Source organism: Hippichthys cyanospilos, chromosome 9 (assembly GCF_059441005.1).
Source record: "Hippichthys cyanospilos isolate Australia breed blue-spotted pipefish chromosome 9, RoL_Hcya_1.0, whole genome shotgun sequence".
NCBI lineage: Eukaryota > Metazoa > Chordata > Actinopteri > Syngnathiformes > Syngnathidae > Hippichthys > Hippichthys cyanospilos.
Genome location: NC_142377.1, coordinates 5783215 through 5799858, shown reverse-complemented (window position 1 = coordinate 5799858; position 16644 = coordinate 5783215). Strand labels below are relative to the sequence as shown.

Genomic DNA, 16644 nt, shown 5'->3' with positions numbered 1-16644 from the left:
TCCTGAGCACTGACTCCTTTCAGGAGTGGATAAATTACACCAGGACTTAATTGAAGTGATTATTTGCCATACAGCTGATAAAATTCCCCAAGACGTCCCACAAATACCAACTGGATTTCAGTCTCAATATGCCCCCCATATTCCTGCTATAAAAGTGCACCTTGAGCCTTCTCTGCATGCTACTGCATTAAGCAACACTTTTGATTCGGTGTGTCTCTGGCTGCTAAACGTTCAATTGCGTCCAACAGCTAATTCTTGACGTCGTCTTCCAGGACAGGCAGTCAGTGTTTTTGGCCTTTTTTTTTTTTTTTTTGCCAGCTGGATGGGGAAGCTGTGGTGATTACTGAAACGACAGCAATCCAAAGTATCGCACTTGCCGGCCTGAAAAATCAAAACAATTAGCTGACAGATGTTTAAAAGCTCTGCAGCACAAGCAGGGGGAACTCCAAATTCCATTTGGGTGATAATGATCTGAGTGTTTGTCACTAACGGGGACACGAGCCGCATTGATTCACAATTTGGCGGAATTTCAACAAGCAATGAGTGCAAACGACTTGAAGACAATGAGAGTTATCTTTCATTGTCTCCTTTCATATTTAAACAGTTGACTAAAGTGAGGGACACACATCCCATTTTTTTAAACATTTGTGAGAATGTGAGTAGCCCCCACGTGATGAGGAGAAAAAAAAAATCAAAATATGCATTCTTACTATCAGCGTTTTACTCCAGATGACCAACGCTGTACACCACACACAATACCATATCTATCTAGGTGTTAGATCCGACATTGAGAAATCACAGCCTGCTACTAAATAATGTGTTATTTTTGATGAAATAACAACCGAAAGCAAGCCGATTCAATAAACGTATTCTGCATTCACCGATAGAATGACAAGTTCACAGCTCAAAGGGGTAGGGGGGCATGCATCAATATGATTCAGATTTGTTGTTGTTGTTGTGTTGCTTCCGCGTCATTAAAAATCAGTACTTAATACAAAATCAACGTTGTTCTCAACTATCCTCACAAGCTCATTAATGATGAGTTCAAGAATTGCGACTTGCAAGGAGGTGACAAGTACTGTTTTGAATTTTGGCCTACAGATTCACAATGATTGGAAATCAATAGTGTGCTTACTTCAACCGACACAGCAATCAATTAGAGTAAATAAAAATAACTCCAGAATTACCCAAGTAAGACTGTTTGGCGGCTAATTATTTTTTGATTGATATTTCAGCTCTGCAATGAATCTGTACAAGATAATCAGGAGTCAGGTAATCATTAATTTTGTACTTTATATACTCACAAGGACAGATGCTTTTTGCTGCCCTGAAAATGTAACACTTTAGGCCCTCTGCCTATGTGACACGCGGTTCCGAATTTTGCTTAAATCTGTCCAGAGTGTATGTCTGACCAGAACATTTTTTCACTGTGTATCAGGAGAAACTGCAAAATGGCTGATAATGGTGTCAACTGGAGAAAATGTTCACACCACACAAAATGTCCAGTGATAAAATACACACACAACTCCAGTCATTCTAACATAAGTATTCGAAAGCATACTTTTTTCTTACTGTCTGGAACCTTACAACTTTCAAAGCAATATTTATAGCATTGTTTACAGGATTCAGTTACACTATAGTTATATTTGCACAGGGTCATTACTGTATGACAGGCTTGCAAAGAGCGTCTCAGTAGAATTCATGTCAGATCACTGTCAGCACTGAATGAGTTAAAAACAAAGAAAGCAGGAGATTCCTGCCGCTTTTCCACTGGGAAATTTGTCACTTGATTGACATACTGCAGAGAACAGCCATTCAAATGCCCATTGCATACCAGACCACATGGAGAGGCTAATATGGGTTCATATACTCTAGTTATGCAAGGTACAACAATATACATTCTATGTACAAGGAGTTCATTTAGACTTGATCATTTTACAGTGGCTCACATGCTGTAAGCATGTGGGCATCGCTGGTTTACAGCAATAACCCTTACACTATTTCAAGTTTACAAATGGCTTTGTGCAGCACGGAAGGATATATGATGTTTTCCTTTTGTTCAGGTGCGTTGGCTAAAGCGAAACATCGAAAACAAGCTGGTTTGTGGCTCGCAACATTAGATTGAGGACCAGTCCCCAATGTATTGGGGGGGAAAAAACAAACACATTTCCGTGAAATACCTCCAGCAAGGCATAATTGAGTGCAGCAGACTTTGTTCCAATTCATATGAAATTATATTATGAATGGATTGTGATGCCGTTGCAATTCTGGGGTGGACTGTACAGTGTATATTTTTTTCAAAATAGAAAGTAACTCCTTAATAGCACCAACATTGTAATTTACTTGTCCCATGAATCAGCATTTTGCAAGGTTACATTGAACCAACCAACAAACTAAGTAAAAAGGCATTCAACTGCTCATCTCTTGCATATACCTTTCATTGTTTAGTCATGTTATTGAGAAAAAGAAATGTCAGAGCAGTTTTAGTAATTAAGATTAGAATTAAAACTGCGATTGGTGGCACGGTCGCAGAATGGTTAGCACATCTGCCTCTCGGTTTGGAGGAACAAGTAGAGAGCTAGCCAGCAACCCTAGTGAGGATAAGCACCTTTAGAAATTGGTTGGATTAATAACTAATCATATTTGGTCTTATATCTTGTCATGCAAAAATCAATGTGCACATCCATTACTTCAATAACAAAGGGATCTAACATTCACTCTTCTACATGTCACAACAAGGCCCATGTTCTGTGTTTCTAAGATGATCAAGGAATCAATTCTGAATTGTTTATATCTCCACTTACGTATGTCTTTGAATGGATGAACCAATGGAAAACAGAAGCTGAGCCCCACGATGTCTTTGCTATGTTTTTTTTTTTCTTTTGTTTTTCAATACAACCAATATCTCTGGTGTCATAGCGCTGACAAAATATCATTATCACTGTCACATATGGAGGTGCCTTTCTGAAAATAACAAGTGTTAATTTGTCTAAAAATATACAACAGAGAAATGTAAGGCGTCATCTTCAGTGAGAACACTGAACAAAATAATGGTGGCAATGGAAGAACATATGGAGTTACTTCACGGTTTGAAAAATGTCCACTGTTTTGGGGAGAATCTCCCAGGTGGTGAAGTGTGTCTGGGATTTTGTTGTTCCTTCATCCAAAAGAGTAAATATTGAAACAAGTCATATTGTGTGAACGTCCCAACATGAAATGTGCCATCTGAGTGTTTAGGATGCGCAAGTGTGCGTCAAACGCTCAAAGATATGGTGTAGTGTCTGTGTTTAGTCTTGAGGGAGCTCCGCTGTCTAGACGCCAAAGTGAGAGTTTAAATATATTTTGTCAAGATGACAATGTGACAAAGTTGTAAGACACTTTGTTATTCACATTTAACCTCCTATATATTGTGGGGTGTAAAATCGTGAATTAGATGCAATAGTTTTAGCACTTTGGATGCACGTGTGACAACAAGTATTAAAAAATGAGTTCATTTTAAGAGTCTTTACCTCGGGGGGGGGGGGGGGGGGGGGGGGGGGTGCTGCTCTGTTGGCCTCAGCTCTTAATTCCGAATAACAGCGACTTGGAACTAAGGTAATTCCACTTGTACTATTAGTTACTTAAGGAGGGTGACGCATTTGGCAAAACAATTGGGAATCGAGGATCAGCAACACTATCTGAGTTTTATCAAACGATTCCCCCAAAAAACTCCCAAAAAACGTGTGGATTTATATGTACTATATGTAATTAAACATTACATTAAAATGTATGTTTTTTTACATATCTCTGAATTGGCCGCCCGGACTGTCTTTACAAAACATTCTCTGCTCAGTCCACGTTCACACACATTCTGTTTTTGTGTTTAAGGGAGTGTGTGCATCTCCCAATCGGTGAAGATTCCCAGGGAGCCCAAGCAAGGCGAATTCGACAAGATCATCAGACGCCTACGCGAGAATCCCAACGCGAGAGTCGTCATCATTTTTGCCAATGAGGATGACATAAGGTAGGTGGCAAACAACAAGAAGAAAGGCTCAGCAGTAGATCCACTGTGTGATGAATTGCAAAGTAAGCCATCGCGGGGCGAGCTGAGTGCTGACCTTATCCCCGTTGACGTTTACTTCACACTCGGCTCTTTTGCAGGCGGCTGCTCCACGCTGCTAAAAAGGCCAACCAGACGGGTCATTTCATCTGGGTGGGCTCTGACAGCTGGGGCTCCAAGATTTCTCCAGTCCTGCACCAGGAGGAGATGGCGGAAGGGGCGGTGACCATCCTGCCCAAACGCCAGTCCATCAAGGGTAAAGATAGTCTTAGGAGTCGTATAGTGGATACCGCATTTCTGCAAATAGTAGCTGGGGGGCCTTTATTTACTGCTGAGAGGTTTAATAGTGTTGTTTATGGTGGAGAAATGCAGCAAAATGTCATGAACCGAGTCAGACTGTCTTGAACAAATAAGTTGTATTGCTCCCCGGAATTTAAACACGGACACACTGAACACTGTAGAGCAACCGCATCAGTATATAACGAAATGGTGGCGTTTTAAACAAAATAAAACAAAGAAATGCAGCAAACTGACAAGTGTAGAGGCATGCTGATTTGAATAAACAAAAGGACTGCAGTTCTCCAGATGTGAACAAACGCCACAATGTCGAGCAAACATGTTAGTCAATGGTAACAATGAAGTTAAATGTAAAATAAAGGAAAAGAACAGAGGCATTCAGCATTTAAACATTAAGGGCCCTATTTTCGTGATCAGGCGCAGGTCAGGAAATCGGCGAGGCGCAGACTTCGTTGGCGCGTGGTCTGACCGAGATTTGGCAGTTTGGTAGACAGACGCAGCTTGTCACAGATAGACGAAGGAGGCAGTATGCACCATGTGCGCGCCAAAGCTCATTGTACAATCAGAGCCTATCCCATTCATGTGATGCACCTGACTCACACAGAATTTCTAGATACGGCGGTAAATGGGAGTGCACCCAATTTCACCCGAAAATACTCTTCAAATAAACCACGTTGGGCGGCTGATGTCAAATTGGCCTGGAAGGAAGTTACAGCTGTTGTGATTGAGTCCCACCACGGCACAATGAAAATCAAATCCCCAGTGTAAGGAGTTCAGTACATATTGGATGGAGGGTCAAGGGCAAACGAGCAGATCTCCCTCTATGAAAAGCAGTGAACAACATTATCGCCTTTCATCACATTTTACAAACAGTTGATAATGATTACTCAAATAAGTCGGTGCAATAACGCTTATTAAAAAGTGTATAATTAAATGTACTTTAATTTTGGTAAGTCGGCGAAAAAATGAACACACATTTGCCTTTTAAAGGAATGTATTAATAAAATAATTAAGATGTAATAAAATGTTTTGTTATACCTACTGTACTATACTAGATTGTTTTTCCCATTTCTTTTTTAAAATGACATTGCTTAATTTATATATTTGTTTAGATAAGATGGAGGGAATGTTTATGATGTATATAATTTGTTTGTTATGTTATTAATTCAGTTCCTAATTTATATTTATTAATACATCATAAGAGTAAAATATAAGAAATACACTTGCTATGTTTATAATTTGTTCTATTTCACATTCCTTTTCTACAATGACAGTTTATATATATATATATATATATATATATATATATATATATATATATATATATATATATATATATATATATATATATATATAATTATTATTATTATAATTACATGCACATGTCTACTCATATTATGAATAAGTGAAGGATGTTCTGCTTTGTTACCAAAATGGGAGTGGCCTCTGAGCCAACATGGCCAATGCAGTCCGCCAAATTCCCCAAGACGGAAAACTAGACCTGCTGGTATTTACAATGAGCACATGTGCTCCTGTCAAGTTAGGACCCTAAGTATCCAGTAGGTTCCTAAAATATAAACTTGAACGCAAAAAACATTGTGGAGCAGTCCACTGAATCATTGGAGTTGAAAACAGAAATATTTCTGATTCACTTTATTGTCACTTGGATGCACTCAGGTGAAAAACCTTTTGCTGAGAAGGTACAATAAAATACATGATACATGAAAAGATAAAAACATGACAAGTTCTTAAAATCTGCACATGAGCTAAAATCAATCAAACAATAAAAAAGGTACACATAAGGGAACATTCAGGGAAAGTGCAGTGGTGCAAAGTGCACTGTGTTATTGCTCATTTAAACTTATTGCACGTCACATGGCTTTACTGCTCAGCAGTCTAATGGCCTGCGGAAAGAAATTATTTCTCAGTCTGCTGGTGCGGACAATAATAATAAGGACAAATAGGAGAAAAACAAAGGGATCATAAGAACAGAGCACTTCTTTGTCGTAATGTGTTAAGCAATAATCTGTGGACGTGCACAACCAAAGTACTGTTTTGGATTAGGTGTACAATCTTGACATAGGTCTGGCTGCCATGTTTTACCCAAGTGTTAACTAACTTATAAACACCAAAATAACACTCAGCTTGTAAAGTGGCAGAAAAAAAATATATACACAGACCCTCAAAACTAAGCAGGACATAACCACAGAAATCATCTCAGAGGTGGAAGCCAATAAAGTTTAAAGTATGTTACCATAATATAATAAACAACATTTATACTATATATAAGAATATTTAGTCCCACATTGAAGGTTTCTGAGTTGGGTTATATGATGTTTGCAAGCCCTGAGCAATTGTGATGTCATTTTCAGTCATTTCAAGTGACGAAACAGCCACTCGTTCAGATGGGTAGAAAACGGTAGCTTTTGCTGCCTCATTAATATTTCACAATCACAATATTAATCAGAAAACCATGCTCGGGGTAGTGGGTTGCATGGAACACGTTACTTTTCGCAATTTGACTACCTCTACTAACCTATTCAGCGATGAATGAGAATAATGTAGAAAATGATTATTAAATTAATATATGTATTACCCTGGATTTTATATCGTTATACACGCCGCTACTGCGAGGAAAAGTAATTTATTCCGTGATATAAAATGATATATGAGTATGACGGAAATACGGTCATTTTCAAATAGAAAGTAACCTTGCTATCATTCGGTGTGACTGATGGAATCGAATGTGTCCAGGTTTTGACCGCTACTTCATCAGTCGTACGCTGGAGAACAATAGACGGAACATCTGGTTCGCCGAGTTCTGGGAGAACAACTTCAGTTGCAAGCTGAGCCGACACGCCCTGAAGAAAGGCTCCGGGCTCAAAAAGTGCACAAGTAAGTAATTAGGTAGCTTGTCCTCAAAATTATTCATACCCTTGTTGTTTTGTTTTTTCATTTTTGTGACAATTTTTTTTCATTTATGCAAGTTTCTTCATGAGTTGAAGAAACACAAAGTGTACCAAGTATTTTATTAATGGGAAGCAATGCAATTCTGGCATTTATTGTATGTGTCAATCAGTATTCTGCATTCCTCCTGTGGAATATCAGTCCATTCTTCACAGGCAAATGCTTCAAGCTGGGTCAGACTGGAGGGTTATCGAGCCATCATTCTCATCTTCAATCTTCCCCACAAATTTTGATCGAATTCATGTCTGAACTCCGACTTGACCATTTTAAGACACTCGCATGGCAGTGTGTATAGAATAATTCTCCTTCTGGACAATTCTGTTGCAGCTGTGCTGGAATTTCTCAGCAGACTCCTTCAGGTTTTTGTGAATGATCCTCCACCTTTATAATTAACTCAACCTTGACAAGGTTCCCTGTGCTACTGGAGGAGAAGCAGTCCCAAAAAATGTTGCTTTCACCACAATGCCCGATGGTGGAGATGGTGTTCTCTAGCATCTCTTTTTTTTTCACTAGACTTATTGACCATCCATCGGTTCAAATAACTGTGACTTTGTCTCTCTCATCAGACCACAGGATGGTTGACCAAAATCTAGAGTCTTGCAGGAGGTGAACTCTGGCAAAAGCCAGGCAAGCCTTACTATGTTTCTTCATGAGCAGGGTTTTCTTCCCAAACCACTCAGGGCTTTAGTTGGGGTCTGAGGATTGATGTTAACCTCACAGCATATTTTCCTAACAAGTTTGATTGACACCTTACAATTTTTGCCATTTTTGTTGAAATATTGACAGGGGGTATTAATAATTTTGAACATATGCTGCATAGTTAATTTGGCAATTCACATTTTGTTTTACTCTCACCCACTACATTTGGATGTGTGTCAAGAAAATGCAAATCTTTTTAAAAATGAATGGAATTGATGTAGTCAAATCAGAATCAAGTCATTTCCAAACGTGGAAGAAATCCTGACATATTGTAAAGATCAAATACAAATATATATATATATATATATATATATATATATATATATATATATATATATATATATATATATAAACGATCAAGGCTTTTGGGGCCATTACAGTATGTTTATAAATAACCTATAACCAATTTAAAATCAAATAGGGCAATGTGGCATTATGTCTAATTAAATAAGCAAGATAACTCCTTGACATCAGTGCTAGAGAGATGTTTCAGATACTCTTATTTGAAACAATAAGGAAAGGTATGTATGTGTATTGTACATGTGACTGCACAATTATTTACATCTGTGCAGTTACAGTCCGCTGGCTTTTATCGTTACTTGCTTAAAATGCAGGTTTTGTTCAGTCAATGTTTAAATCACCATATTGGATATGTTTAACTTCACATATATACAGTGGGCCCCCGGGTTACGAACTTAATCCGTTCAGCGGCTACGCTCGTATCTCGAATTGCTCGTATAGCGGGCAATCCAAACCCATGTTAATTCGTGAATGCGTGCAACGCGCGCCGAAGCCATAGGTAAAAACGACACACTGTATACGTATATTAAAATTGAGTGACATAATGTGCTGTACACTTGCATTATATAATAAATACAATGGATAAATAGCTTTTACCTTTGAAACGACGAGACTTGAGCTGGATGTAAGCAGAGGGGGGCAGAGTCTAACGCCCAAAGTTAACACGGCGATAGATATGCTATTGGTCTTACAGTGTTACAGTAACTCTTTCAGTCAGGGTGCAAATCACGCAGATACTAAAACATCATCCTCTTATTTCTTTCTTTACCGCTGCTAGTAATTTTAGAAGCTATGTCTAACAGATAAAGTTTGCAAAGTCTTCACAACATTCCGTTTTTCACTAATTTTCTCTCCTTCCTTCCATCCTGTCCCATCAAGCTAGATAAAGGCGTTCGGCCAATAGCATATCGGCATTTCTGTGATTGACGTGTGACGCCGGCCAATAGCATCTCCGTGAGTGAGACCGGGTGACCTTAATCGACCAATAGCATATTCGCATCTCCGTGACTGACTGATAATTATTCGCACTTTTTTTTTTAAACGGTTGGAATGTATTGACAATTAATTAAAAAAAAAACACACATTTAAACCAATGACAATTCTTTGTCCTGCAATCGGCACATTTAATTTCATGTCAGCTGTTTTTCCCTTTAGCTGTACAAACACTACACTTAAATGGTAATATATTTAGACACCGTGAGTGAGACAGTCAGTGTGACGTTGTAAGAGCAATAGCGTTCACGTTACTGCCACAAGTATCTACTGATGATTGATGATGTCGCTACTGTTGATTTTATTGACGCAATTAAACGAGAACATTTCTACATACTCAATGGCCGGCATGTCGAATTGCTCGTAAGGCGAGAGGTTTGTTCGTAAGCGGAGGACAAAAATCTCCCTGATCCACGCTCGTAAGGCGAATTGTTCGTAAATCAGGGTGCTCGTAAGCCGGGGGCCGACTGTACTACTAATCAAAATATTTGGAAACCCCCTTTAATTCAGTGTGCTTTATTATTTGAAGATTTTCTTAGTTTTAGATTAAATAGAGGACATCAAAAAACATTATATTTTCTCCTTTAGATTCTTCAAAATAGTTACCTTTTGTACAGATAAATGGTTTGTACATATTGGCCTTTTTCTCAATCAGTTTTATGTTGTAAAGGATGCCCTATGACCTGCAGTGGCTGTCTGTTCACAGCTGTGAATGATGAAAAAGTCAAAGCCTGACTCTTGAGACCATTTGAATTTGTAGGTGTTTTCAAATGTTTGACTTGTACTGTATGTGGACAAACAGAGAAGAAAATCTTGAATTGCAGTGAAAATACTAACATATCTCTTTTTAAAAGTGCATGATCAGATCAAACGTTATCAAGGATATACAGTCGACATTCATTCCTACCAAACCAAATTCAAAGACTCTCGTTCAAGCCAAATTACACTTCTCGAGGCCACATGCGTGCACACATGCTCGGCGGGAAGTTGAGGCAGTGACCCTCATGCTGTGAAGCGCCACTGAGTCATCGTGCTGCCCTGAGGCCACGTGAATGCGCGCTCACTCACTACTTTCTATGCAGATGTTGGTATTTAAGAGCAACAATGTGTTGTGATGTGTATTATATGAACCCATGCTAATGCCGGTCTGTGTTTAAAATACTGTGCCAAAACATTTGTTTGTTTCCTTGTAGTCTTAGTTTGATGTCAAAGGACCCTTAGTTATCACACGAAAAGCAGAGAGTTTCCAGAAAAATCTATAACCACTACGAACCTCGGAAACTAGACCTTGGAACACTCGACTCGGACGCCATAAAACTAGACTCGGCCAGCCACTTGGAAGACAGCTTGACATGACAGCTTGAGGGCATGACATTTTGACAATGTCTCACTGGGAACCTACAGTTTTAAAAACTGTCAGACATCAATCCTATCTGATGTAATGAAGCAAATTAAAGATCCTGAGCAGCTGTATGACAATTGATACATGCAACTGCAAATACCAACCATCTGTGACCAACTGTGACCAACGCCCAGCTCTGAGACTGAGCCACGGATGCCGTGAGACATGTATTTTATATTCCATCAGTCTGGGTTCGCCATTGCAACAAGCTGCCTCTCACAGGCATATGACGTATACTGTTATGTGTTTGGAACGCTGCATTTGTCATCTTGAGTATACAACAGAGCAAGAAACAGCCACTCACACAAAAAAAAGCGCTTTTTTTCAATGTGTTCAATTTCATTCTGTAATTTCAGCTTTTTGCTGTAATTTCCAATTGCAATGAACGAGCAGGTTTCAAAACATGATTAGAGTCGGAGACCTGTAAAATGAATGTTGACGAGAGTGAATGACCTAGCATGTTTGGGGATGACTAAAGCAGAAGAAACATCATTCTGATGTTGTTCAGCTTTTCAAGTTTGTACATCAGCTATTTGCATCCTGATGCAAGTCTCTTTCCTCCCAGATATTTTGTATTGGGTGAAAAATCAAATGGTGAAACGTGGCTGATGTCATGTATTATTCAGCATTTTGGATTTAGAGAAGAAAGTTGGTGTTCCACATGAAAAGCATAAAATCAACCGCTGAGGGCCACCAGAGAGGGGATGCCTAAGCTTGGACACGGGGGTTGGGAGATGACACTGATAGATGGCTCGCTTGCGGTGACCTACGCTAGCCAGCCACTGGGAATCCTGGTGGGCTCCTCCGGGAATGCAAGCAATGCTCCAATAGCGACAGCATTTTACAACCACTGTAGCTAACATTTCAATTAAGTAGGACTGTATGCTGTGGGTGTTACACATTTCCTAACCAGGTTATGTATTATTATACTTTTGTGAGCGCACAGTATAAAAAGTAAAACAATGGCCAGCAGATTTTTAAACAAACTAAATGACTAATGCTGTGGAGATTAAAAAACAAAATATAAATATGGCACATTTCCGTTTTGAGAGTCACAACCCGCAGTTGTTTTTCACCAGGTGCGTGTTACCGCTTTGCAGCGCGTTTCCGTTCTGGGAAACGTGTTTCCGTTTTGCAGCGCGTTTCCATTTGGGGGAATGTGCTTCCGTTTTGGGAAAAGTGTTGTACCACTTGCAACGCATTTAACCCCAGTCGGCCACCGAAAAAGGTGTTCACAACACTGCTGTCAGGCCGAGGATCATCAAAGGCCTCCGCCACTTGCACCTCCAGATGTGGTAGCCACCAGCTCGCAATGCAGTCCTTCGTCAGGACACAAGCCCAATCCAGGCAGCAGCCATCCAACACTTTTCCCCATACTCACTGGCCTTAACTAAAAAATGGAGAGTAGTTCCACCCTCAATTGTGATTGGTTCATTTGGACTGCATGCCAAACTTGATTGGCTCTAGTCCAATTTTCTGTGCATTCTCAATTAAGAGCAGGTGTTAGTCTTGTAATCGTTGCAAAACAAGAAATGACCAAATGGCAGGGACAAAATAAAATCATTCTCAAGTCCACCACTTGAATTAAGAGGCGGAGGTTCTTTCTGATTGGACAGAATTTGGCGAATCTACTTCCGTCTAGTGACTTGGCATGCATGTAAATGAATAAAAATGCACTCTGCGGATTAATGTAGCAGCATTTTTTTAAATAAAGAATGCTTCATGGACAAATTTTATTACACACAAAGAGGGGATAATTATCTGGGTTTAAATAGTCCTGGTTAAGTGTAGACAAGACCTTAGTATATATAACAGATGAAATTGTAACCATGTATCCTCTGCTGTATTTGAGACTAGTCCCAAGTGCTGGAGTTGGAATTATGCCGTTTTCTTTAGTCACTAAATAATTTGAAAACACCAGTAACATTGAATTATAAAATACACTACACAAACATTCTGGCACAAATGTTGGGGGGGGTTCTCCAGTTCAGTCACTACAATCTTCTTTTTCTTACAAAAATTGCATATCACTCTACAGTTAGCTAAGGTGCAGTCGTGGCATTTTTTAAACTTCACCATTCATCAGACCTACTCTTACATGCTCACGTGCATTTTCATGTCTTTCTTCTGCTCCCGAACCTGACCTCCCCCCACAACAGGAGCCTATGAGCTAATGCCAAACACAATGACATCCAATCAGTGTCTACTTGAGGGTGTGATTGAGCATTGTTTTCCAACCTCCAACAACTCAAACAAGAGAAGCTGATGCATAAAAACTGATTTAATGAGCATATAGAAGGTTCAAAATTAGACATTAAACATGAAATTAAGGTAATTAAAAATCACCCATAGCGCATTTGACAATAATTAATTGATTGCAAGTAATGTCTTATTTTACTAACCCTATGGTTAATATAGCAAATAAAATCATAGAAATGATATTTTTGCATTACAGAGGTGCAGCAATAGTTTTTATTTTTATTTTTTTTTCAAACACTGACTCACATTCACACCTCTGGGCAATATAGGTTCAACCAGCGTTTTAGGAACTTAGCAGGAGACAAATCCCATGCAAGTACAGGGATAACATGCAAATTTTAGATTTCACTCCAGAATCTCAGACTTATGAGGCAGACATGATGACCACCGTGCTGCTCAGTTTAGCAACAAACCTGAGTCAGGAGCAAATGGTGGAACCAAAGAGTGAAGACATCGGTAGAATTTCTCGTCGCTCGCCTGAGCGGTTACAGCTATTTTAGCGTCAAACACCATTCTAACCTTTGCTTCAGAGGGACGACCAGTCTCACAACAGTTGTCGGAGGTTAAAGAGTGACAACTCTCTGTGGAGTGGAGAAGCTCTGACATCTCTTTCCACAGGAAAAAATAAAAAACAAGCAGAATATTCAACATCCTGCTTGGCTCGTGATCAAAGGATAGGAAGGGCATAAGTGCCCGACTGCATAGACCAAAAAAGGGGGGACTTGTTCGTTTGCGGTGTATGAGGGGATGTAAAAATGATATTGATTGATGTTAAAAGGGGATGTAAGGCAGAGAACGTGCACTTCATTTATGCTGCTTATTCGAGATGCAAGAGGAAGAGAAAGCAGAAGGTAGAGTAACAAAGAATGCTAATGGCACCATGATGCTCCAGTGGAGAAGCAACCAGGATATTACAAAATTATTGAATAGACGTGGCTTTCACAAAGTATGATCCCATTTAAAATAACCAGGAAAGTGTGCCAACTGACAGCGTGGCAGATGCTTGCGGAGGGAGGGGCTCGCTAGCCAGTCTGAATTCAAATTAAATAAAGAAACGTATATCATTTTACCAAATCACATAAGACACAATTTGTTTTCCATAGCTACAGATAAAAGGACAATTTAAAAGTCTTCTGGAAAATACATTGTAGCCAGATGGTCTTTGTCGTATTTCTTTGTCAAAGAAACATCACAACATAAAAAATATATAATATTATAAGTAATATTAATATAATATTGAATATATTAGCTAGAACGTATTGTATGTGTGTTTGGTGATGCGTCCAAGTGCCACATACACATATTGTGCTGCATGAAAGTCTGGCTCATTGAAAAGGATTTTTTGCCTATCCTTCTCACTCACTTTTTCTCTGCACTCTCGCTTCAAATATGAGTCACTCTTGTAACGTGCTCAGGCTCCGACACCGAACATCACGATAAAGGCAGCTGGACTTGCTATTGGCACTGCAGTATACAGTATACGCAGCATCCTCTATATAAATATGTCCAAATCCAGAAAACAAGGCACGCTCAAAAATCTAGATGCATAAATCTATGCACACAAATGAATCCAAGCGCATGGCTTTCGTAAATCTCAATCAGTGCTGAAGTACTAGATCCCTCTCTCCACGCCTTATATAAAGATGGAAATTAGTATGAACAGGGCATGCCGGTTGTACAATCACACTGCAAATCAGTTAATCAGATTATCAAGCAATGAGTCACCATTCAAAAAAGAGGAACTGCACAAAACAGGAGTCTAAACGGTCAAGACTCAAACCCCCTCCTGCACCATCCGAGTTAGTTGTTGTGATGCACCACGCATTCCCACAGTATTTCATTCTTGATACATCTTAATGTAGGAGTCGAAAGATGTGTACTCAGATGTGTCTGTCAGAAGTGTGCGTCCTCGACCATAGATACCTTTAGAAGCCCCTGATGAAATCGCCTTATTGCTGTTATTGACAGGCACTGTCAAAAACCGTAGTAGAATGTCAATGATGTGTATGCAACACATTCCTTGGTGCTTATGGAGCTTCACATTGTCACTGTTGCGATGTAAAAACCTTGATCAACAGTATTCCATCATAAGGGTGGCACCACTTCGGCATAGCACAAGCTTCATCTCGTCAAGTGGGCAACAATTCCCCGAGGAGCGGGCTAGACTAAGTTAGGCAGATAATGTCAAGATCCTGAAGCCGTTGTTCTTCTACTCATACCCAGTAACAGCATCAGCTACTGGTTGCTTCCTATTTGGCTTCCCATTGATGTCACAATCACAGTTTTGTGGATTTGCCCAGCTTTACCATATGTTGGCTACATATACTGTACAAGGATTTGCAGTTGTAAATCTTAAACAGGGTAAATTAAATCATTCAAATTACGCTTGATCGTTGATATGTGTGTAAATTGTTGTTTCACGTCACATTCACATAGCCCGGGGCATAGCCACACAGCGCTTACACAGTGGGGTTTGCGATCGTAAGTATTAAAGCTTTAACATTTATGACGGGTGGCTCTGAGCTGATCAAGGTCGGAAAATAACGAAAAACACACCACGCACCACAGGGTAATTAATCAGGATAATCGTGAATATCTGAGATTTTGATGAATTTTGACTAGAAAAACAGCCTGATTGTCCGTGTGTTTCTATTGCTTTGATGGCTACTGTTTCATTTCGGTGAACAGCCCCTCTGCCTCACATTTAAAGGGACCCGAGGTTCAAATCCATCTCGGTCCAGCCCTCCTGTGTGGAGTTTGCACGTTTTTCCCGAACCCGTGTGGGTTCTCTCCAGGCACTCCGGCTTCCTCCCGCACTCCAAAAACATGTTGGCAGGTGGATTGGAAATACTAAATTGTCCTTTGATGTGATTGGGTGCGTGAATGTTTTTTTGTTCCCTGCAATTGGCTTGAAACCAGTTCAGGACGTCCCTTTCCTACTACCCAAAGTCAGCTGGGATAGGCACCAGCAAGCATGCGACCCTTGTGAGGATAAGCAGCTCTGGAAAATGGATAAATGGATGTTCAGTTTTCTACCACATGAAAGGATAATGGTTCATAACAATCTGACCTTGCCGACTTTAGATCATAAGGGGAGAAAATTTACAATTTAGCCCAATTGTCACTATTATGTTTACACTTTCTTTGCCCTTAACCCATTTATCAAAGGTGTGTGGACCTGTGTGCAACCTTTCTGTCTCCCATAACAGCATTTCTTTCTCTCTTCAAATTGAAAGCTTTTATGTTATGACCAAGGCTGTGAGCAAAGAATCTATGCAGTATCTTTAAATAAAAAAACAAAACAAAAAAATAGGAAAGTGTGCTTCTGAATGTTACTTCAAAAAAATTGGCATTGCTGCCCTTCAAACTCAGCCTCTGAAAGAATGATACCGTCATGAAAGCCCGGGACCCGGGAGCCTACACGAGACGGTGACGAGGTTGAGGAGCAAAGTGTCCTGAATTCGTCGATAGAAAGTTAGACGTGGGTGGCCTGTCGACGGCCCCGCCGGAGCGACGTTGCTCTACCGCCCACACTAGTTCACAGAATCCCCGAGGCTTTTTTTTTTCTTCACCTCGGCTAAACCGTGGCCAATCAAAGCCCCTGTGGCCCTTTAATTACTGCAGCCGTACCCTTCTGATGATGGTTTGAAAATCTCACGGGATGATTGTTAGAACGGCGATGTGGATG

General features: G+C 39.9%; 1 protein-coding gene across 1 annotated transcript in view; it reads left to right on the top strand.

Annotated features, from left to right (window-relative positions):
* Positions 1-16644, top strand: part of LOC148418624 (metabotropic glutamate receptor 4-like) — a 207992-nt gene that overhangs the window by 151659 nt on the left and 39689 nt on the right. Inside the window, exons 4-6 of the mRNA XM_088423271.1 lie at positions 3868-4003; positions 4141-4295; positions 7091-7231. Of these exons, the coding sequence (XP_088279397.1) occupies positions 3868-4003; positions 4141-4295; positions 7091-7231 (432 nt within the window). The remainder of the gene's footprint in view (positions 1-3867; positions 4004-4140; positions 4296-7090; positions 7232-16644) is intronic.